This window comes from Nuphar pumila, chromosome 5, assembly GCF_984573655.1.
Source record: "Nuphar pumila chromosome 5, dmNupPumi1.hap1.1, whole genome shotgun sequence".
Classification (NCBI taxonomy): Eukaryota; Viridiplantae; Streptophyta; class Magnoliopsida; order Nymphaeales; family Nymphaeaceae; genus Nuphar; species Nuphar pumila.
Window position 1 is genome coordinate 67,834,894 of NC_143253.1, and position 24,667 is coordinate 67,859,560.

Consider the following 24,667-nt stretch of genomic DNA (forward strand, 5'->3'; position numbering starts at 1 on the left):
CTTCCCTCCGTTAAAAAGTTCGCCCCCCTACTTTCTTTTCTTTTTTAGTACATTTCTATTCGGCGCCAATATTTTCGGTAGAATTCAATAACACTCAAAATTTTCGATCGTTTTCAAAAAACTACGCCAAACTTTATCATAATTAGTAAAACAACACAGATTTTTAATTTTTTGCTAAAATATCAAATACGATCCTCTAGAACTCATGAACTCCGCTCCCATCAGCAGCTGACCCATCTCCATTCTGGTCTTCCTCTCAAAACCAGCTCCCAACAGAGCCTAATTGGTGTTTACAAAGTTAGAAGGTTCAAGTGAAAGAAGAAAAAAAAAGGGAAAAAAGATAGAGAATGAAAAAAGAAAAAGGGGTGGAACTTGGAAGAACTTGCCATTAAATAATTATAATAAAGCTAGCCGTGGGAACATTATGAGCATATCCATAGTAATTGTGGTTAATTTTTAAAAAAGGTTTGTTTTATACTTACACAAGAAAATACTTGGGAGCTTTTTGAAAAATTTATAAAAGTTAAGCGCATTTATTGATTATACTTAAATTCAGGTGCCATTTTTAATAAATCTTCCTTTTTTTATTTCTGCCTTTATCTTTGCCCCTCGGTATCAACTCTGAACTGCAGTATCCCTTTCTTTCTCTTCCTCTCCCTTTTTTCGTATTCCGAAAATACCCTCGCTGCCGGCGAGCGACCTCCCGCCTTCCCTCCACGCTCCTTCAAGTAAGCTTAAAAATCAAAATTTCTTTTTTGAAATTCATTTTCCTGGGTTCCTTCCCCTTTGGCACTTCTCTTCGATCGCGATCTCGCTCTCTCTCCGGATTCTGAGTGCCCTAACGGCAATTTCCGGCGAGGCTCCGACCGTCCTCGTCCTGGTTTCGCGGTCGACCGGCCGCAATTCTCGCCGGATTCGCGTTGATCCGGCCTGAGGTCGAGTGGGACGGTGGGTCGTGGCGTTAATTTTTGTTTTCCTTTTCTCGCCCCTTTGTCGGGAGCTAGGGTTAGGGTTTTGGTTAGGGCCTAGCAGTGAGAGTGATTTTCTGGTTATTGTTTGGTTTGAGCTAGGGTTGTGGGTTATGGTATGTGATTAGGTGGTTTTGTTGAAATTTTGAAGTTTCTTTTTGGAATTTGGATAGGGAATTGTACGGCATAGTTTGGGGTATGGAATGCGCTTCGATTGCTTCTTACTTTTCTCTTTGTTTTCGGTTTTCGTTTCTCGTTACCGTCGTAGTATGATTTCCTTTAACTTTGGTAGATTTCATGGATGATCCTATACTTACGAAACATAAACTCGAGATCAAAGGTTTGCATTTTTTGGTTTTATTATTGTCCTTTTTTGTTGATCAAATCAGGGAACATTGATGAATATACTCCACAAAACTGGGAATTGGTTTTTCGGGCTTCTAATTCATTTTTTTCACAAATTTTCTGAACTCGTAGCTGGTAAATTCCAAGTTTTTGTGTGCAACTAGAAAACTAGAGGAGTACGTGAAGATTGATGAAAAAAAAATTGACTCAAGTATGTTTCTTTGGTGTTTGATACTTTCATGTTTGTTTTCGGGTCATTTTCTTGCTTCGTAGAATCAAATTGGCAAGGTTTCTAGTCAAGTAGTGGTTTTTATGTTGTGAACATCATAATTTTTTCTTGTGAAAGAGTTAATTGTTGTAACATTTGATTAATTTCCAGTGAGATCACTGCATCTCAGGTTTTCTTGGTTCTTTCCGTGGTAGCGTAATTATGAATGATTTGGTGGTTTTGATGCTCGTGAGCATTCAATTCGTTCCTTATTGTGTTACTAATTGCATGGTATTGTTGATGATATTTGCTAAATATGCACCTATTAATAAATTGCTGTTTTCTGTTTGTGGGGATGTGCTGATATTTTGTTATCTTATTTTACTTGTTTAGGGCAGCATAGCTGAGGGTTGTGCAACTGCATTGTCACCTGACCAGGCTATAAATACATGTTGTGAACATTGGTTACCTGTTGAATGAAATGTAAGTATGCTTTCCTAACCCAAAACATCTTATAGTATTTTTCAGTTTAGTGTTTTTTCTCTTCTCCCACATGTCAGATGATGCACGCCCGATGTTTGTCTCATTTACCGTACTTGAAATATTGTCTTATGCTGCTCGAAACAATGACAACTGGGTTCTTTACCTTTGGCGAGAGCCTTTTCCCTCTGTTTCCTGCCCTGCTGCTACATGGGTCTTTTGTGCCTTGTTAGTACATCGGTTATATACATGAATCATGATCCTGAGGCATAAACACATATAGCACTATTGTGTACATCTGTTTCTCATTTGAAATTTCATACTGTATTAGGTCTGATGACTTAAAGCAACCTGCAAACGCTGGCATACCAGGCCCTTTAGGCACTTGAGGGCTTCGTGCGAATAAACAGAGTGAACACATAATTGACGTTCATCTTGTAATGACTTCTTAACTATTCTAACTAAATGGAAAAAGAGATCAAACTCTAGGATTTACAAATTATGTGATATATATATATATATATATATATATATATATATATATATATATATATATAGAGAGAGAGAGAGAGAGAGAGAGAGAGAGAGAGAGAGAGAGAGAGAGAGAGAGAGAGAGAGAGAGAGAGAGAGAGAGAGAGAGAGAGAGAAGCGGCATATGGAGGTTGGAAGCGTGCTTCCCTCACTTAAAGCGTGTGGGACATCTTGCTTTGAAACATGATGTGAATCATGTTCCCCTCATATTTCTCCCATGCTTCCCGTATGCTTCTCGTAAACTGGTGACCATGATTCCTAGGTTTTGAAATCATAATTCCTACAATAAAAGTCATGGTTTTCAAGAGCATACCTTTTATTTTTGGTTTTTTAAAGAAAGTTGTCACATGTTTTAGAAAACAAGTTTAAAATATTAAAGAGTAAAATCAATTTATGGTTCTACTTTTCATCCCCCTTTCTTTCCCTTCTCTATTCTAGGCATCCAATCGTTTATGCGTTCATTCTTTCATGTAAAACTCTACCAACTTCATGAATACTAGTGGTTTACTTAGCTTGATGGTAAAGTATTTTATGATTGGCAATGCACTCATGAAGAAAAGATAAAACACATCATCAAAGGGTTTTCTTGTCATTTAAAAGTTAAAATCTAGTGTTTTCTAGTATTATAGTGTATGTACTTTTAATGTTAAGTTTTAACTTTAAAGATCATAACCATTAATTTCATATCACAAGAGCAACATGGATCATATTTTTAATTTATTAAAGAAATGTAACATGTATTTGTTTCATTTCATTCATTTTTACCTCTAATTCCTTTCATGTTTCTCTTTTGATTTTGCTTGTATTTTGTTTCTCATTTGATACCCTTTGAGCTCCAGTTTGATTCCCCTTTCACTTTCAATTTGATACTTTGTTTCTCGTTTTGCTTCCAAGTTTATCGCTTCGTAAATATTTTGAAATACCTTGTTTGTGTCTTTTGCTTCCTGTATCATTTTCTCCTCCCGCTTCCGCTCCTCAGTTTGGCAACCTTGATTGCACATTGTGGACTTCAAATTGTAGCTAAATGCTTAGCATGACTGTGTCAACAAACTCACGAGATCTTGTAGCACTTACCAATGAGGTCCTATCAATTAGTATTACACAAAAGAAATCAATTATAGACACTAATACAATTAGATCAGCTCTTCATAGACAAACTTGAGATTTGCGATCCTCATCGAACCTTTCCTTTATTGGGGGAAGCATTCCCTTTCCCTTATCTGGCATTATTTCGTGGGTTTGGTTGGAACATAGGCTCAAAGATTGGAAGGGTCCTAGCTATGCCATGCAAAAAAGACTTGCCTCTGGGATGCTGCAGGGATGACAAAAGGGAAGGGTGTTTTCCTGTGTTGCATATGATATGATTTTCTTGAAATGGAAAAAGTAAAATATGGTTGGTCATATCCTTCGACTATTGATGCAACTTTTCTTAATTTTTTTTTTAAAGATATTTTTAATAAAAATTTGTCAGTGTCAACCATGGATCAAATTATAAATAACCAGTTCACACCAGTGGTGAAGTTCGGGTCGAACTCAGGGAACGAGTTTAACACCTCGTACTCCAAATAAAATAATCTTTATTGCCTTAAAAAAAAGTAAAGAAAGCGCACTAAACCTATTACAAGGGTCCGAGCAGAAATAAAATTATTACAACCCAAATTAAATAAATGGCCTAAGGCCTTACAAAAAATGAAAATAAAGAAAATAAAAAATTGCAGGGCTTCGTTTGCTCGTGATCTAACTCCTGTTGTCCGCACGTGTACGACCCTGGTATGCTTGTTGCTGTTGTGTTTCTCTGGAAATCAAGAAGCTCGCACCCACCTGCAAAACTCAAAACCAAGACAAGAACGAAAACAACTAGATTATCTAATCTAGTTAAGGTTAGTTACAATAAAATAACAGTTAATTCAAACAACAACAACAACAACTACGCCTTCATCCCAAAACAATTGGGGTCAGCGATATGAACCAAAAAAGAAATTCATTTTGGGTCTTCCACATGAATCCTTTTCCTCCAATCATTTCTATCCAACGCCATGTCCTCGGTGAGGTTCAAAGCATTCATATCCTTTCCTATCATCTCCATCCAAGTCTTCCTAGGCCTACCCCGACCTCTTTTAACTAATATATTTTCCCATTTCTCCAACCTTCTAACTGGAGCATCATTAGGCCTTCGCCGAATATGTCCAAACCACCGTAAACGATTCTCTCGCATCTTATTTTCAATGGGTGCAACACCTACCTTCTTACGTATCTCTTCGTTCCGAATCTTATCTTTTATTGTATTTCCACACATCCATCTAAGCATCCGCATCTCAGCTACACTCATTTTTTGAATATGATGTCTCTTGGCAGCCCAACATTCCGTACCATATAGTAAAGCGGGTCTAATAGTCGTCCTATAAAACTTTCCCTTCAACCGCAATGGCATTCTACGATCGCACAGCACTCCAGTTAATTAAATCTAAAAAAAAACTAAAATCTATATTTTTCTAAATCTAAGGAAAAGAAAAATCTAAACTCAAGAATTTGTTTAGCTCACGGTTTGCCAAAGCATGATTTCCAAAATGGATTTTTTTTTCAATATCTCAATATGTAGCAAACCGTACGACTACTATTTAATATAAAAAAAATAAATTTAATAAACTACTACCTATTACTAAACTAATGAAAATGAGTAAAAACTAAAGCACACAGTCCACTTAGCCGTGCCCCTTTCAAAATCTAATCAGCCAATCAAGGTGAGTGATTGGGCTGGTCTGACAGGCCTGCTGGCCGATCTGGTCAATAGGTCTGACCGCAGATCGGGGCTGTTGCTCGACAAGTTGGCCTGATCGTCTATGCTAGCAGATCTAATGGGGTAATCAGGCTAGCCGAACTGAGCTGAGTGCCAGACCTGGTCTGCTGATTGCAGATCAGGTCAAACAGTTGCTCAACAGGCCTGATCAGGCTGATCTGATCAGTCCTGTTGAACTGCGGCTAGCAGAATTAAGTGCCCCCGATCTGTGTAATCGATCTGGGCTGGCAGATCGGTTCTGCACACCGATGGCAAGCTTGATCTGATATGGTCAGATTTGATCTGGTCAGATCTGATCAGGAGATCAGATCGACGGATCTGACTGCAAAATCAGAAATATATTTTTTTGTGTTTTCTTAAAAGAAAAACAGAACTATGATGCTAAAACGACTGGCAAAAAGAATCGAGTTAATCTATATGCAACAATTATAAAAACTACGTTCTATGCATGCATAAACTCAGAAAAATTAATCTATATTCAGAAAATACAAAGAAAAGGGAGAGAAGAGGCTTACTTGGGGTTCGCCTCTGACGGACTGGGGAGAGCAGAGCGGACTTTCCTCTTCTATCAATGTGTCACACACCTCCGATCGAAGAGAGGAGAAAGAAGAAGAAGAAGAAGAAGAGAAAGAAGAACAAAAGAAGAAAGAGGAAAGAGAAGAGGAGAGAGAGAGAGGGAAGGAGAGAGAGAGAAGGGGTGGGGGGCATGATTTCCAAGGAGGGAAGATGCCCCCTATCTCAAAACTATTATTTATAGTAGTGGGGTTAGGGTAGAAAGGGACTTTTTAGAATTTTTTCTAAAAGATATTATGATTTCCAAGAATTTCAGAAAGTCTCCTTTAAAAAAAATAATTTTAAAAACTTGTTAGAAAAAAACTAAAAGATACTAAAACACAAGTGGGTCCAAATCACTTATTTGTTTTCTTTAATTGCGATAAAACGCAACCCTGCAAAATCAACTAAACACAGGCTTTTAATATCGATTCTGCGATATCACGTATACAAAATATATAAAATCATGAATAAAATATGCATGATCAAATTCCCCCATGCCTATCGTTTGCTAGTCCTCGTCCAAACTTTATTCTTAGCAAAAGTAAAGCAAAACATGTAAATCAATAACCTAAATGCAAAAATTATTATGCAACACCTAACTCACTTTCGTAGGAATCACTGTTGCATTTAGCATATGCAATAAGCCCTTTAAACCCTTGGGTTACCCCAGTGGACGAGTGATGTCTCGTGAGGGTTTGTAGTGATGCTACCCAAAAACATCTCTATCATTTATACATTCAATCATTTAAAAAAAATAATCGGCATTCAAGAAAGAAAGATAGTTTAAACACATATTTTATGAAATTGCAGTCTCATGGCAAATTAGAATCAAATCACGCCACCAAATCAGTAAATTTTTTCTTTCTACCTTTCTAAAATTAACAAGTATTTATGTTTCTTTCTTAGAAAATCATGCATATTCATATTATTGCCCATTTATGAGATATATGTTATTTTCACAGATGTTTATAAGTTTTCCTCAACAATGCATTTTCATTAGGCTCTTCTTTTCTTCTCTTTTTTTTTTTCTTTTTTTTTAGTACTATGTTAATTTTCAAGCTTTCGTGACTCATGTATCGAGCTTTGGGTTAATGACTCCCAGACTAGACGACCTTAGGTGACTAGATAAAGATTATCCCTCAAACTTAATTACTCGAGTCACTAGGCCCTAGATTTTCATAGCTACGTATAGTTTTCTCCCTGCCATGTGTGATGCCTACACCTCTTAAGCTTTCTAATGGGTCCATATAACGAGCTTTGGGCCAGTGGCTCCCAAACCAAGTGGCTTTAGGGCACCAGGTGTAGAACACTGAAATAAAACAATAATGCACTATTATAATGCCAATGAAAGGCTTTACAAGTGCACAAATATCAAATGGTGACTAATGGACCAACAACAATCTCATAAAGGCGATACCGAATATCACTTTCACAATAGAACAAGACTCAAAGCTTAATAAAAGTGGTTTTTATATATTCATACAAAAAATGCTTTAAAGAGCATTCATTACAAGAAGGGGTGAGGCTCTATTTATAGAGCCTCACTTGCTTACAAAGGAAGGCAGTCCAGCAGGCGTTGGACTGTCAGCCCCCCAACGGCTACAGTAAATTCATTTAATAAAACAAAAAATAAAAAATAAAAAAGATTTTTTAGTCCCTAATGGACTATGCTAAAATATAATACATGGAATGACCAAAATGCTCTTGATATACATATATTTATAAATATACGTATATCAATGATTACATACTATTTTTAACACTCCTCCTCAAACTTACGATGAGATCACCAAAGGTTTGCTAAGAAGATACAAGAATCTTGGTAGAGTAAGGGCTTTGGTGAAGAAATCTGCAATCTGAAACTCAGACTGAACATAGGGTAAAATAATTGTTCCCTTCAAATACTCTTCAGGAACGTAATGACAATCCATTTCAATATATTTTGTTCGCTCATGAAAGGTATAATTGCTGGCAATGTATATGGCACTTTTGTTGTCGCAGCATAATTTTGAAGGCTCTGAAATATAAACTCCTATAACTGAAGGTAATGCTCACATCCACACAACTTCGGTGGTTGTTGTAACCATTGCCCTATACTCAGCTTTAGTGGATGATAAAGATATCTTTTGTTGTTTCTTGCATCGCCAAGAAATGAGGGAATCACCTAAAAAGACACAAAAATCAGTAATTGAGTGACGGTTATTGTGATCTCCTCCCCAGTCAGAATCAGTATAAGGAATAAGATTTAAAGATGAGGAAGAGGATAAAAATAGCCCTTTAGAAATAGTTTTCTAGATGTATTGAATTATTCTCGGCACAGAACTCATGTAAACTGATGTCGGCGCATGTTGAAACTGGTTGGCATTGTGTACAACATTCGCAATGTCAGGTTTAGAAATAGTAAGATACATTAGCGATCCGATAAGTTGCCTATAAGGAGTTGGATCATCTAATAGTACTCCATATTCGACTCTCATTTTTGCATTTATCATCTCAGGTGTGTCCGCACACTTTGTGTCATTGATTCCCGAACGTGCAACAATCTTTGCTGCAAACTTGATTTGAGATAAAATGTATCCCCTTGGCGAGTAAGCTACTTCAATTTTTAGAAAATATCTCAAAAAACCATGGTCAGTCATATCAAAAGACCTTTTAAGCATAACTTTAATTTCTTCAATTTCCTTTTGATCATTGTCAGTGATGATCATATCATCAACAGACAAAAGAATAATAATAAGTGAGGTACCTGTAGATCTTACAAACAAAGCAGTGGCTGTCTAATAAGATTTAAAACCAAAGTTCAATATAGTATTACTAAATCGATTATATCATGCTTTAGGGGCTTGCTTAAGCCCATACAAAGCCTTTTGAAGTTGAAGAACCATACCCTTTTCAATAGTCAAACCGGGAGGAGTTAGTAATGCATTTTTAACGTCTATCTAATTGATAAATAGGCCATTTTCTAATGGACACTACTGCAACTAGAGTCATAACTGTAATCATACGAGCTACTGGGGCAAATGTCTCCTCATAATCCATTCCATATTTCTGGAAGTATCCTTTTGCAACTAATCATGCTTTATACCTTTCTAGGGACCCATCACTTTTTGTTTTGATTTTAAAGACCTATCTACACTTTTTAGTGTTCTTTCTTTTGAGAAGATGTTGAATTGTCCAGGTTTCAGCTTTATGCATTGAATCTAATTCTATCTTCATGGCTTCTACCCACTCGTATATGTTTTTAGCTTCATTGTAGTTAGATGGTTCGTGATATGAATGGATATTTAGAAGACAAGCCTTATAGTTTGGAGTAAAAGATTCACATGACACAAATCTAGTTGGAGGCCTATGGATTCGTTTAGATCTCCTAACACTAGTTTCCTCAATATTTGTTGATAGATTATATCTTTTAAAGGTACTTGGATGCTCCCTATTATCTCGTCTAAAATATCGTAAGAGATTTTGGGATGGTTCTCTTTCTTCACTAGAGTCATTGATGGACTCAAATTTTTTGATGTCATTAACATTTTCATTATTTGATTTAGGTAATAAATTAAATAAAAATACATACTCGGTTTCTTCCTTGGGGTTTTCAAAATCAAATTTGTTTTCTTTTTCAAGAACAGTAACATTTCTAGAAACATAAAGTTTGCCATTTGTTTGATCATAACATCAACAACCTTTTTTATTCTCGACATATCCAAGAAAGACACATTTTATGGCTTTGGGAGAGAGTTTGTTATATTTTTCAAGAACCACAAAACACTTACATTCAAATACCCTTAGTCTTTTCAAGTCAGGAGAAATTTTAAAAAGTTTTTCAGATGGAGATTTGTTTTTCGAGACTTGAGAAGGCATTCTATTTATTAGGTATACTGCGGTAAGTGCAACTTTGGTCCAAAATTGTTTTGGAATATCCTTTGAAATAAGAAGGGTTCTAGCAGTCTCAATAATGTGATGATGCTTTCTTTCGGAAATACCATTTTGTTGAGGAGTCCTTGGATAATATCGTTGGTGTATAATACCATGAGTTTTTAGATATGCTTGAAATTCATTCGAAAGAAACTCTCCCCCTGAGTTCAAGCGGAAGACTTTAATCTTTGTTTTAAATTGGTTTTTAACAAGGTTATGAAAATTTTTAAAACACGGAAAAACTTCTGATTTAAGCTTGAGGAAGAAAATCCAAGTATGTCTACTGAAATCATCTATGAATGTAACATAATATGAGTATCCTCCTTTTCACATGACAGGCCTAGGACCCCATACATCCGAATAATGCACTAATTCAAAAATTTCACTAGATGAAGAGGTTCTTGATAAAAAAGGAATCATTTGTATTTTTCTAAGTATACAGTCTTCACATACAAAATCTTTATCTTTATAAAATTTTTCCAAAAATAAAAAATGAGATACTTTTGATATACTTGGGTGTCCTAATCTTTTATGCTAAATATCTAAATGATTACAAAAAGAGTTTTTGGGTAGACATAAAAAATCCATATAGTAGAGATATTCTCTTCTATGGCCTTGCCCAATCAGCTTCCCTGATTGGAGATCTTGCACCCAACAAGCCTTAGTTGAGAAGAAGACTTTGCACCCTTTATCAGAAATTTAAGAAACTAAAAAAAGGTTTAAATCTAATTTTGGAATAACCCTTACGTTTGAAACAAAAAAGTTTTTTGAAGTGTTTTTAAGATTTCATATACTTTTGACTTTTAAAGAAGTGCCATCGGCGGTTGACACACATGAAAAGTATGAATTTGTGCAATCAGATAATAGAGATTCATTATATATCATATGAAAAGACACTCCCGAATAAAAAATCCAAGTGGACTTACCTGGAGAAGAAGAGGAAGAGATGACAACACTCGATGTAGGAGTAACTTTAAGGATGTGTGAAGCGACCTCTGCTATTTGAGCAATTGTCAAATCATTGAAATTGTCTTCTTTCTTGATATCTTGAGTTTCTTCATTTAGAGTGGCTACCTTCTTAAATTTGGGGCAATTCGGTCTTATGTGTTTCGGTTCTTTACAATGATGACAAATGATTTTACCCTTTATCCACCCTTGTATCCTCCGTGATGTCCTTCCCCATTGTTTTTCCTCTCAAAATGAGAAAGTTTATATGTTTTTACAAAGTTTTCGGGTCTTGCCATGGTAAGGACCTCATCATTTGATTTATGCATGCCAAATCTTGTTTCCTCTTGGCAAATTTGCATAAGAGCATCACTTATAGAAGGAATTGTGGTCCTATGAAGTAAAGATGACCTAACTTGTTCAAATTCTGGCTAGTGGTCATAAAGGAAAGAGAAAAGGTTTTCTCTTTCTATTTGAGCTTTTCTCATTTCAATAGTCGAACCTTCCCATTTAGGTTCTAACATGGCTAATTCATCCCTAATAGGAGATAAAACCCCATAGAAATCTTTGACGCTTTTGCCTCCTTGTTTTGCATTACAGACCTTGTCTTGGAGATAATATAGTCTAGCCATATCCTTTTGAATGAAGGAGTTCTTTAAGAAGATCCATGCATCACATGCCTTCTTGAACTTGATGATGTTGGTGGCAATCTTAAATTTCATGGTATTCATAAACCATGAGAGAATTTGAGCGTTGCTTGCTTCTCAATCTTTCAACTTATCTTGGTATTCTTGTAAAGTCTTTTTCTTTTCTTCTTCTTGCAACACTTTGACTTGATCTTCTTCTCTTCTAATTAATTTGAGTTGGGGCTCGTTAGTGGAGCCACTAACATAGCTCCATAGCTTTTTGCCTTTGATGTGATTCTCTATAGTTGTCGCCCACAACAAATAGTTCTCATTTAGCTTGTATGTGATGACGGAGGCATAATCTCTTTCTCCCATAATGAATTGCAAAGATTTGAATAGATGAATGACTAACACGAGTGTGGCGAGCACTACCACAAGAAGGATCACTAAGGAAGCTTTTTCAAAGACCTATGCTTTGATACCATGAAATGAAACAATAATGCACTATTACAATGCCAATGAAAGGCTACACAAGTTCACAAATATCAAATGGTCTCTAATAGACCAACAACAATCTCACAAAGGGGATACTGAATATCACTTTCAGAAATAGAACAAGGCTCACATCCTAATAAAAGAGGTTTTTATATATTCACACAGAAAATGCTTCAAAGTGCATTCATTACAAGAAGGGGACAAAGGAGGGCAGTCCAACAGGCGTTGGACTGTCAGCCCCCCAACGGCTACAGTAAATTCATTTAATAAAACAAAATAAATGAATTTTCTGTCCCTAATGAATTGTGCTAAAGTATAATACATGGAGTGACCAAAATGCCCCTAATATACGTATATTTATAAATGTACGTATATTAGGGATTACATACTATTTTTAACAAACACACCTTGGGCTTAATTGCTCAAACTCAAAAGGCCACAGGTGTAGACTAGACAATAAGTTTGACCATCTTAGTCATCCTATTCGCGTGATCGTAGAGACTTCAACTTGTGTCTGAACCCGGTTATTAAGGAAGGAACAACAACTAAGAAAATCAAAACAAACTACATGTGTGCTCTTTTCTTTTCTTTATATACCCATTGTTCTTTTTTTTTTCTGTGTGTATTCATACATGCGATTCAAAACAAACTTTAACATTTATATACATTTTTTTTCGTTAAAATCTACATAAATAATGACTAGTTCTAGATTGGTTTTGGAAAAAAAATTCACATGGGGCTAAAAAAATCCTCTACGATGTCATGTCTTTGCAAAATTCACTAATATAATGCTAAACTTGTTTTCTCAAAGCCTTATTATTATTATTATTTTTTTTTCGAGAACAAATACATGGACAAAAAAATTTGAGTGTGCATACTATACTCTCTACCGTACTTGAATGACACTGTCCTCAACGGCACTCCCGCATGCTTATATGCAACTGAATGAAATGCACACTAGAGAATAAAATAAACATGAGAGAAATGATAGATACCACCTGATGTATGCGATGGAACCCCACATGCGTTGATTTATGCCTCATTAGTACATCACCACCACGCACACGTAGATGCATGATTTTCTGTTCAAGTGGCTCTGTAGTTGCTCCTTAACCAAGAAGTGAAATGTATACATGATCTGTCATTCTTGCTCATAAAATAAAAAGAAATAAACAAATATGCATCAAGAACTACTTAGCTACAAAAAAAATGCACCCTAATCCTAACATAATATACAAATAATGCGCGCTACTCTATACATCAACGAGGTCAATAACCCCAATGTCCTGGTTCACTGCAACATTTGAAATACAGGGCTTCAGCCTCTGCCCGTTGACCTTGAATCTCCCGCTCGTTCTAGGATCCAGGTTATCGACTGCTCCGTGTGAAAATACCTCCTGAACTATAAACATGTTATCACATCTTAATTTAAGCTTCCCTTAGAAAAGTTGGAGTCACGAATTAAATAGCTGAACTTTCTGTCTAGGCTCAAACTGCTTTCTCAAGATATGCTTGTCATGAAAGTTCTTGGTTCGAGTTTTACAAAGTTTGGCACTCTTGTACGCATCATTTCGTAACTCCTCGAGCTCGCTCAACTGAAGCTTGCGTTCTGTGCCGGCTTGGCCCATGTCGAAATTGAATTTCTTTATAGCCCAATAGGCCTTATGTTCCAACTCAACAGGGAGGTGACATGGCTTCTCGAATACCAACTGGTAGGGAGACATGCAAATAGGGTTCTTGAAGGCAGTCCTTTACGCCCATAAAGCGATATCTAAGCGCTGAGACCAATCCTTGTGGTCTGGTATGACTGTATTTTCCAAAATCCCCTTGATCTCTCTATTAGAAACCTCGACTTGGCCACTGGTCTGTGGATGGTAAGGTGTAACAATCCTATGATGTACTAAGTACTTCTTAAGGAAGAGACTTGTACATTCTTGAAATGCTTACTCCCATCACTAATTATCGCTCTTGGGACTCCGAACTTGCTAAAGATATTATGCTTAATGAACTTAAGTACTTCTTTATGATCGTTGGTCCGGGTGGCTACAGCCTCGACCCATTTAGACACATAATCAACTGCCACCAAAATATAAACATTTCTAATTGATGGTGGGAAGAGACTTATAAAATCAATGCCCCAAATGTAAAAAATCTCAACAACAAAAATGGGGAGTAGGGGCATCATATTTCTTTTGGAAATGTTCCCTGTTTGTTGGCACTGCAATCATCGCTTGCAAAATTCGTGCGAGTCTCTATGCAATGTAGGCCACTCTATTAGAGACCTCGACCTGGTCACTGGTCTGTGGATGGTAAGGTGTAGCAATCCTATGATGTACTAAGTACTTCTTAAGGAAGAAACTTGTTGTAACGCCCCAAAATTTCGAACTTGTAAACCTTTTTAAAATGGTTTAAAAGGCTCGAAAATCCTTTTTATTTCAGAGTTTATTTATAAAATCAGCGGAAGCATTTCTTTTAAAAGAAAAGAGGGCAAGTCGACAATCTTGGGCACGTTAGCTAAAAGAGCAAAAAGACAAAGGCATAACTTGCAAATATCTAGATGGAAACATTCGTATTATAAATAGTTTTTAAGTTCTAAAAAATTTGGATTTCCTTAAGAAATCCGTAACAAAAACCCAAAACGATCAGGACAAGAGTTGCGAGTGGTAACAGTGGATCCTGAAGACATCTCGCAATCGCACCATCGCCTGCTAAGCACCTAATCATCACCTGTACCCATAAAATGGGTTAGTTTCGTGAAAAACTAGTAGGTGCACAAGTAGACAGAAAAGTCTGAAAGAAGCACAAATAATTAACTATGTGTGACGAGTAACTAAACAGTTACTGAACTAACATGAACAATTTATTAGCATAAGTAAAAGTCTAACTAGCACATGTTGCACGATGTAATAAAACATTTAATAATGAATTGAAATCACTGAGCATAAAACACAATTCTATGATTCATCAAGTGGAGTGCACAAGTTACTTTATGTTCCATCATTAACTGGACTGCGGGTACGCGCAGACGCGACTCGTAGAAACAACTGAGACTAGTTTGGTCGTCTATTATTCTATGTATTTTGAATAACCCGAATAGCTAGTTGAGTCCGTTCCTAAGGGGACAACCGTTATCCGAGAGAGGATTCCCCAAAGGCATTCGTGGCTACGGATGCATCCTACTTCTGCAGAAGTCCAAAAGATCTACCACCTAGGATAATATCTGGTAGTCTCATCCACTAACTCCGATGACTGGGGACACCGAGTCTTTGCTCGTAGAATGGTTGTTAACAACCTGTCCATCGAAGTGTGTGTACCAATCCGTCCTCTCCCTTGACAGACAACAAGAAAACGAATGGGTGTGTCAGGGGTTACTTAACCAACGACCCATTCTACATGCTCACTGGTCGAGGTCGAATAACCGTCTCAACATCCGTTGTATTACTCGCATGCCATGCATGTCTATGAGAACGTTACGAAGAAGGGTTCTAGGTCCTCAATAGGAGTCTCAACAACATGATTTGCAAAGATATAATGTCATCATTCTAAACTTTTGAAATAACCAATACCATGTGCCAACTTATGGCATGTGATTTTCTCGAATCTCACATTCATTATCGTAGTGTCAATATGCAACACAAATTTTTACACTGATAACGATAAACGGTAAATGCGGATTTCACATGAGAAAATAACTCTCACAAGCTTGCTCGAGCCCCGGATGTCGGGTAATCTTAAGCTATGTCAGAAAAGCGAACTAGAGTAGAGGAACTACTCCTTCTGAATGCTTGATTCAGGATGACCCGCTGTGATACTTCAAAACCAACGTTGTTTGCAAAACCGTATGTTCGATATAAAAAGACTCCTTTCATCCATTGAGGTTGCAAATTTTAAAGACAGAAAGCAGCAAATGCGAAAGCAAAAGCCTGAGCGCAAAGCGCGACGACAAACATAGAACAAGTAATGCGAAAGCAAAGGACAAGGATCACGAAACCGCGTCCTTGAGCTAAAGACAGAAAGCAGAAAATATGAAAGTAAAAGCTTGGGCGCAAGCGCGACGGCAAATTAAAGACAGAAAGCAGGAAATACGAAAGTAAAAGCCTGGGCGCAAAGCGCGGCGGCAAATTAAAGACAGAAAGCAGGAAAATACGTAAATAAAGGACAATGATCGCGAAACCGCGTCCTTGAGCTAAAAGCATACTTATATACTTATAAATATATATTTTTGTCCTTTCGGTCTTTAATTATTTAAGCTAGCTTCAGTTATTTAAGTCCTTGTGCAATTTCCCCTACCTCGGGGTATTGGGAGAAAGAGGTCGTCTACGAGCGTAGGTAATCGTCGGTTCGGTTCGCGGGGCGCGAACGGGCTCCGTTGCGTAAGCTGCAAAAGTATGTTATTAACATGCATTTAAGTGAAAAGGAAAACGGCAACAAAGGACTGGGGTCTCGGCTTTTCTGCAAAACAAGGCAGGGATCAACGGTCCCTGCTGACTTGAAACAGAATGGGGTAGGGTCCAATGACCCATGTCGAAAAAGGAAACAGGTGCAGGGGTCATCGGCCCCTGCCGTGTTTATAAAAAGAGGGGCAGGGGCCGAAGCCCCTGCCAGACAAATAAGAGAGGGGGCAGGAGCTGAAGGTTGCTGCTTAGTTTTAAAGGAAGGGCAGGAGCCATCGACCCCTACCAGAAAGAGAAAGGGCAGAAAAATGAGCAGAGAGAGAGAGCACAGGGGCCAAAGGCCCCCTGCGGCTTTCCAAATGAGGAAGCAGGGGCCAAATGGCCCCTGCCGAGCTTTGCTTGACAAAACACGGGACAGGGGCCAGAGGCCCCTGTCGATCTAGAGAGGGGCAGGGGCCATCGGCCCCTGTTGTGTTTCCAAGAAACGAGGCAGGAGCCTTCCTTTCTTAAGGGAAGGGCAGGGGCCATCGACCCCTACTCGAAAGAGAAGGGCAGGGGCCATGGCCCCTGCCAGAACAGTAAAGAGGGCAGGGGGCGGAGCCCCCTGCCTGCTAAAGGAGATGAAGGCAAGGGGGGCGGAGCCCCCTTGTTTGTCGGAAAAGCGGAGAGGAAGGCACGGCAGGGTGTCGGTCTTCCGGCGAACCCAGAGGAAGAAGGGGGGAAAAAGAGAGGAGAAAGGGGGGGGGGGGTTACCTGGGCTGCTGGAGGGAGTGAGGTCGCCTGGGGAGGTGGGAGGTCGCCGGGCTGCCTCGACGGAGAGGGCTCGCCGACGTCGGTTCAACGACGAGAGAGAGAGAGAGAGAGAGATGGAGTCGGGGAGGGAGAGCAGAGACAGAGGGGAGAGAGACGAGAGACGAGAGACGAGAGACGAGAGACGAGAGAGAGTCGGGGGAGAGGCTCGAACACTTCTCCTCCCCCTCTCTCGCTCCTTTTGTAGAGGGCGCAGGGGGTGGGCGGCCCCCTGTATGCCACTTCTTGCCAGCCCCTGAAAGCCCGTTCGACGGGCTGGGGCTGGCTTGGGTATGGATCCGGGTCGGGTCCAGACCCGACCCGGGTCCAGACCCGACCCGGGTCCGATTTTTTTTTTTAACTCTGGGTTTTACATCCTACTTTCCTTAAAATAATTTTGTCCTCGAAATTAGATTGGAATTATCGCTCCAAGTACAAGTCAGGGTATTTCTCCCTAATGTCAGAATCTGGCTCCCAAGTACATTCTTTTATCCCATGGTGCTGCCAATGCACTTTGACAAGGGATATCGTCTTTGACCTAAGCACTTGATCTCGACGATCCACGATCTCGATTGGTCTTTCCTCGAAAGATAAATCCTTCTGAATGTCTACATCATCATAATGGATGATGTGTGACGGGTCATGCACATATTTTCTCAACATGGATACGTGAAAGACATTATGAATCTGAGCGTATTGAGGAGGTAAAGCCACACGGTAAGCTGCTTCACCAATTCGATCTAGGATCTCGAATGGTCCGACGAATCTGGGACTTAGCTTCCCCTTTTTCCCGAACCGGAAAATGCTTTTTGCGGGAGATACCTTAACAAAAACCATATCTCCCATTGAGAAGGTGAGCTCTCGACGATGACGATCCGCATAGCTTTTCTGTCGGCTCTGGGCTGTACGGAGTCGCTCCCGAATCAACTGCACTTGCTGAGTGTAGTGTTGTAGCACTATCGGAGAATCCAATCTTCGCTCGCCGACCTTGTCCCAGTAGAGAGGTGACCGACAGGGATTCCCGTACAAGGCCTCGTAAGGGGCCATCCCGATGCTAGCGTGATAACTGTTGTTATACGCGAATTCTGCCAGACTGTTTTGAGAATTCCATTCTCCTTTCCAATCCAACATGCATGCACGTAGCATGTCTTCCAAAGTCTGAATCGTGCGTTCAGACTGCCCATCGGTCTCAGGGTGGAAAGCGGTGCTAAACTTCATTTTTGTACCCAAGGCTAACTGTAATTGTCCCCAAAACCTTGAGGTGAACCTAGGGTCGCGATCGAAGATGATGGACACTGGAACACCGTGCAATCTTACAATCTCCCGAACATAGAGGTCCACCAGACTGTCGAGTGACTGACTGAGGCGAATTGGAAGGAAATGTGCCGATTTGGTAAGTCGATCGACGATCACCCAAATCACATCATGTTTTCTCCGAGTCTTCGACAAACCGGCGATAAAGTCCATAGTGATGTCTTTCCATTTTCATTGTGGGATTTCAATCTGCTGCATTACTTCGCCAGGTCATTGATGCTCGAGCTTAATCAATTGACAAGTCAAACACTTGGCGATATACTCGGCCACGTCTCACTTCATTTCGCTCTACCAATAACCTCGTTGCAGGTCTTCGAACATTTTTGTGCCTCCCAGGTGGATCGTGTATCTGGACTTGTGAGCTTCCGAGAGAACCTCGTCTCTCAAAACAGGATCATTTGGGACCCAAAGGCGATTCTTACGCCATAAACTTCCTTCTTCCTTCAGACAAAAGGGGATATCAGGCTGCTGTGCTTGAGCCTTCAGCTTTGCGTATTGCGCATCAATCCTTTGCGCAACAAAAATCTTTACTAAAAGCTCCGGTTGGGCCACTAGACTGAAAAGTCTGATAGAATGTTGCGTGGCCGCAAATGGTTTCCAAGAAACCAGATCCTCAAAAAGCTTCCAATCAGCATATAATAGATTGAAAGAAACACCGGAAGCCTTGCGGCTGAGAGCGTCAACCACGACGTTTGCCTTCCCTCGATGGTAGGAAATGGTGAAATCGTAATCCTTTAAGAATTCTAACCAACGTCGTTGCCTCATGTTCAGCTCTTTCTGCGAGAATAAGTACTTAAGGCTCTTGTGATCCGTAAAAGCCTCGAACTGTTCTCCGTATAAATAGTGTCGCCATATCTTCAAAGCGAAGACCACGACTGCTAACTCCAAATCATGGGTCGGGTAATTCTTCTCATGAATTTTGAGTTGGCGCGAGGCGTAGGCGATTACTTTCCCATTTTGCATCAGGACACATCCCAAGCCTGTTCCCGAAGCGTCCGTATAGATCACGAAGCCGCCTTGTCCTGAAGGCAAGGCCAAGATAGGAGTGGTAGTAAGTCACTCCTTCAACATCTGAAAACTGTTTTCGCACGTATCGTCCCACACAAACTTAGCCTCCTTCTTTAGCAGTTTTGTCATAGGTAGAGAGATTTTGGAAAAGTCTTGGATAAATCTTCGATAATATCCAGCTAATCCAAGGAAACTCCTGATGTCACGAACATTCCTCGGTTGTTGCCAATTTAGTACGGCCTCCACCTTGGTAGGATCTACGAATACTCCTTTTTCAGATATAACATGACCCAAAAACATAACTTCCTTGAGCCAAAACTCGCTTTTGGAGAACTTAGCGAACAAATACTCCTTCCGCAGGGTCTCCAAGATTATGATCAGGTGTTCACGATGTTGATCCCAGGTCTCCGAGTACACCAAGATGTCATCGATGAACACAATTACGAAGGTGTCCAAAAAGGGTTTGAACACACGGTTCATGAGGTCCATGAAGGCTGCAGGAGCGTTGGTGAGTCCGAAAGGCATGACAGTAAACTCGTAATGCCCATACCTGGTTCGAAAAGCTGTTTTGGAGATATCATCTCCCTTAATTCTGAGTTGATGGTACCCAGATCTAAGGTTGACTTTAGAGAATACCCTAGCCTTCCTTAGCTGATCGAAAAGATCCTCGATGCGAGGCAACAGATACTTATTCTTTATTGTGGCCTGATTGAGCATTCGATAATCAATGCATAATCGCAACGATCCATCCTTCTTTTTAACAAATAGGACAGGTGCTCCTCAGGGCGAGACACTGGGGCGAATGAAACCCAAATTCATCAACTCCTGCAATTGCTTCTTGAGTTCCTCGAGCTCAGCTGGGGCCATTCGGTATGGTGCTTTAGAAATCGGCGCGGTACCCGGTAGCAACTCGATGTTGAATTCCACTTCACGAGGCGGGGGAAGTCCTGACAACTCCTCTGGGAAGACGTCTAGAAAATCACGAACAACCTCCAAATCTCTGATCGAAACTTGCGATGACTCAGACTGGACGACACTGACTAAAAAGGCAGTGCATCCCCTTCTTAGGTAGTTTTGCGCTTTTAGCGAAGAAACTATCTTGCTAGCTCGAATCGGTCTCACGATCTTGAATTCCACCTTAGGCATCCCTGGTGGAGACAAGACAATTCTACTATCCCGACAAAAGATTTTGTCATGGTACTTGTGCAACCAATCCATGCCTAGGATGACGTCGAATTCTGTCATCTCAAGCAGGATAGCACGAGCGGGCAAGTGCTGATCGGCTAAGACTATGTCCAAAGCTGGTACGTAGGTCGCACAAACTGTGTTCTTCCCAATTGGATTATACACGTCGAGAACATTGTTTAAAGGACTAACAGGTAAGTGCAAGTGTTTAGCAAACTTTACGGAAATAAAGGAATGAGTGGCACCACAGTCAAAGAGTACGAAAGTTGCTCGGTTAGCGATCAGAATGGTACCTTGCACGAGCTCGCCCTTGGTCAACTGCTCGATCGTGGCAGTGTAGACGCGTCCTTGCGTCTTCTTCTGACCGTTGGATTGCGGTTGCTGTGGTGGTTGTTGCGGTTGCTGTGGTGGTCGAGGAAACAGAGGTGCTCCGTTGTTTCGCTTGAGATCATCGATCGCGTTCTTGCCGCATTCCCGGATGTAGTGGCCCATCTTGCCATAATATAAGCATCCACCGATCTCACGAGGGCATGCTTGTCCAGGATGGGGTCGCGAGCACAGGGGGCAAGCATCACTAGCTTGCTGCCTAACTGGAGGGTTACCCTGAGGGCGCTGACGCTTGTGAGGAGGAGCCTGCCTCCTTCCCTTTTTACAAAAAAGGGCGGCCGCTTGGCTGTTGCAAGGGGTCTTCTTTTGCTCTCCACCTGCGACAGGTGACTTCTTGGCCTGGGTGCTCTTAGAGCGCTCCCAGTCTTCGCTCAGGAGGGTGGCAGCCGCAACTGCCGCGGAGAAGGTTGAGGGCATGCTGGTGAGGACCCTAGGTCGGAGTCCTTCCCTCAATCCTCGAACGAACTTGCCGGCCCGTTCACAATCACCGTCGAACAGGCAGGGACAATAACGCTCCAACCTTTGAAAATTGGCGATATAGTCCGCCAATTTGGAGGTTCCCTAGCAGAGTTCCAAAAATTCGACCTTCTTTTTCTCTCGTGCATGAGAAGGAAAATAATTTTCCAAAAACGCCTTTTTGAAGGCTTCCCAAGGAATCACGGATGAATCTGGGAACAAAATATCTTGGGTCGTGTCCCACCAATTGCGAGCGTCATCCTTCAATCGGAAGGTTCCAAACAAAGTCTTCTTGTTGTCTGGGACATTCAGCACTCAGAAAACTCGTTCTACCTCTTTAATCCAGTTTTCTGCCAAGTCTGGATCGGTTTTGCCAATGAAAATGGGCGGATCAAGTTTCAGAAATTTCTCATATGAGACCGTCGTATGATGGCTTGGCTCGGAGGAGGGTGCAGGAGCGCGCATTTGGCCTCGAATTGCATCTGCCAAAGCACCGAGAGAATCCATGACAAATCCTCGTTGATCTGACCAATCATCAGACGAACCTTCGTTCGTACCTTGCACCATTCTTAATATAAAAAGATACGTAAGTTAGGATTCAAAGAAACATAGTGAAGAACCCAAAATATCGTAGTATTTCTAAGTGTCAAAGTTACAAAAACCCAGCAATGCTGGTACAAAAAGACATTTTACAAAAATCAACAGAGTACACAAACTCTGGTGCAAAAAGTTACTTGATAAACAAAAGGATAAACCGATTATCGAGAAAAGACAACGAGTTCTATATCCTTTAGGGTCGACGAGAGTACTTCTTCAAGTACTCTCTTACAATACCCGTATGCCTGATCCCTCGCGGAGGGAAAAAATGATGCAATTCTTCATTCGGGACTCCTTGATCGTAAGGAGGGGTCGTAGGGGTGTAATGCGGTGAAGCATTTGGTAGCGTAAAGCCCCAATGATCCGCAAAAGTAGGGGGGTTCGGCCTTCTTGCCCAAAACTTAGCTCGGGACCCTTCACGGTCGTGACGAAAAGTCGTAGGGTTCCTTCCCCTTCTTGAACGGCAACACATCCGTCATGCGCCTCTGCCTGGTACGTACTCCGCACCGTCCGAAGGATTCATATTCTTTAAGAGATCCCAATTACCCATGTAAGGTATGCTAAATTTAATAGTAAAAACATAAAAAAAAAGATTACTTACAGCGCGATGCGGATGCCAGATGTCCAAGAATCACTGTATAACTTCTGCTCTGATACCAAAAGTTGTAACGCCCCAAAATTTCGAACTTGTAAACCTTTTTAAAATGGTTTAAAAGGCTCGAAAATCCTTTTTATTTCAGAGTTTATTTATAAAATCAGCGGAAGCATTTCTTTTAAAAGAAAAGAGGGCAAGTCGACAATCTTGGGCACGTTAGCTAAAAGAGCAAAAAGACAAAGGCATAACTTGCAAATATCTAGATGGAAACATTCGTATTATAAATAGTTTTTAAGTTCTAAAAAATTTGGATTTCCTTAAGAAATCTGTAACAAAAACCAAAACGATCAGGACAAGAGTTGCGAGTGATAACAGTGGATCCTGAAGACATCTCGCAATCGCACCATCGCCTGCTAAGCACCTAATCATCACCTGTACCCATAAAATGGGTTAGTTTCGTGAAAAACTAGTAGGTGCACAAGTAGACAGAAAAGTCTGAAAGAAGCACAAATAATTAACTATGTGTGACGAGTAACTAAACAGTTACTGAACTAACATGAACAGTTTATTAGCATAAGTAAAAGTCTAACTAGCACATGTTGCACGATGTAATAAAACATTTAATAATGAATTGAAATCACTGAGCATAAAACACAATTCTATGATTCATCAAGTGGAGTGCACAAGTTACTTTATGTTCCATCATTAACTGGACTGCGGGTACGCGCAGACGCGACTCGTAGAAACAACTGAGACTAGTTTGGGCGTCTATTATTCTATGTATTTTGAATAACCCGAATAGCTAGTTGAGTCCGTTCCTAAGGGAACAACCGTTATCCGAGAGAGGATTCCCCAAAGGCATTCGTGGCTACGGATGCATCCTACTTCTGCAGAAGTCCAAAAGATCTACCACCTAGGATAATATCTGGTAGTCTCATCCACTAACTCCGATGACTGGGGACACCGAGTCTTTGCTCGTAGAATGGTTGTTAACAACCTGTCCATCGAAGTGTGTGTACCAATCCGTCCTCTCCCTTGACAGACAACAAGAAAACGAATGGGTGTGTCAGGGGTTACTTAACCAACGACCCATTCTACATGTTCTGGCCTTTTGACCCAATCGAGCATCTTACCTGTGAAGGCGATAATCAATCAATGTGTAATGTGGTTTACCAATGTGCTCATAGCACTGGTCGAGGTCGAATGACCGTCTCAACATCCGTTGTATTACTCGCATGCCATGCATGTCTATGAGAACGTTACGAGGAAGGGTTCTAGGTCCTCAATAGGAGTCTCAACAATATGATTTGCAAAGATATAATGTCATCATTCTAAACTTTTGAAATGACCAATACCATGTGCCAACTTATGGCATGTGATTTTCTCGAATCTCACATTCATTATCCTAGTGTCAATATGCAACACAAATTTTGACACTGATAACGATAAACGGTAAAAGCGAATTTCGCATGAGAAAATTACGCTCACAAGCTTGCTCGAGCCCCGGATGTTGGGTAATCTCGAGCTATGTCAGAAAAGCGAACTAGAGTAGAGGAACTACTCCTTCTGAATGCTTGATTCAGGATGACCTGCTGTGATACTTCAAAACCAACGTTGTTTGCAAAACCGTATGTTCGATATAAAAAGACTCCTTTCATCCATCGATGTTGTAAATTTTAAAGACAGAAAGCAGCAAATACGAAAGCAAAAGCCTGGGCGCAAAGCGCGACGACAAACATAGAACAAGTAATGCGAAAGCAAAGGACAAGGATCGCGAAACCGCGTCCTTGAGCTAAAGACAAAAAGCAGGAAATACGAAAGTAAAAGCCTGGGCGCAAGCGCGACGGCAAATTAAAGACAGAAAGCAGGAAATACGAAAGTAAATGCCTGGGCGCAAAGCGCGGCGGCAAATTAAAGACAGAAAGCAGGAAAATACGTAAATAAAGGACAAGGATCGCGAAACCGCGTCCTTGAGCTAAAAACATACTTATATACTTATAAATATATATTTTTGTCGTTTCGGTCTTTAATTATTTAAGCTAGCTTCAGTTATTTAAGTCCTTGTGCAATTTCCCCTACC

The 24,667-nt window shown here is 40.3% G+C and overlaps 1 protein-coding gene across 5 annotated transcripts in view; it reads left to right on the forward strand.

The window, feature by feature from the left end:
* The first annotated feature begins 614 nt into the window (after window positions 1-614).
* LOC149837744 (uncharacterized) overlaps window positions 615-24,667 on the forward strand; it is a 65,424-nt gene continuing 41,371 nt past the window's right edge. For 2 of the 5 annotated variants that reach the window (XM_090006194.1, XM_090006195.1), the window contains exon 1: window positions 1,915-2,004. In XM_090006194.1, coding sequence (XP_089862320.1) covers window positions 1,998-2,004 — 7 coding nt within the window. In that variant the 5' untranslated portion in view covers window positions 1,915-1,997. Of the gene's footprint in view, window positions 949-1,914; window positions 2,005-24,667 lie in introns of those variants that run through there. The other 3 variants (XM_090006196.1, XM_090006198.1, XM_090006197.1) reach the window with 3 other exon arrangements.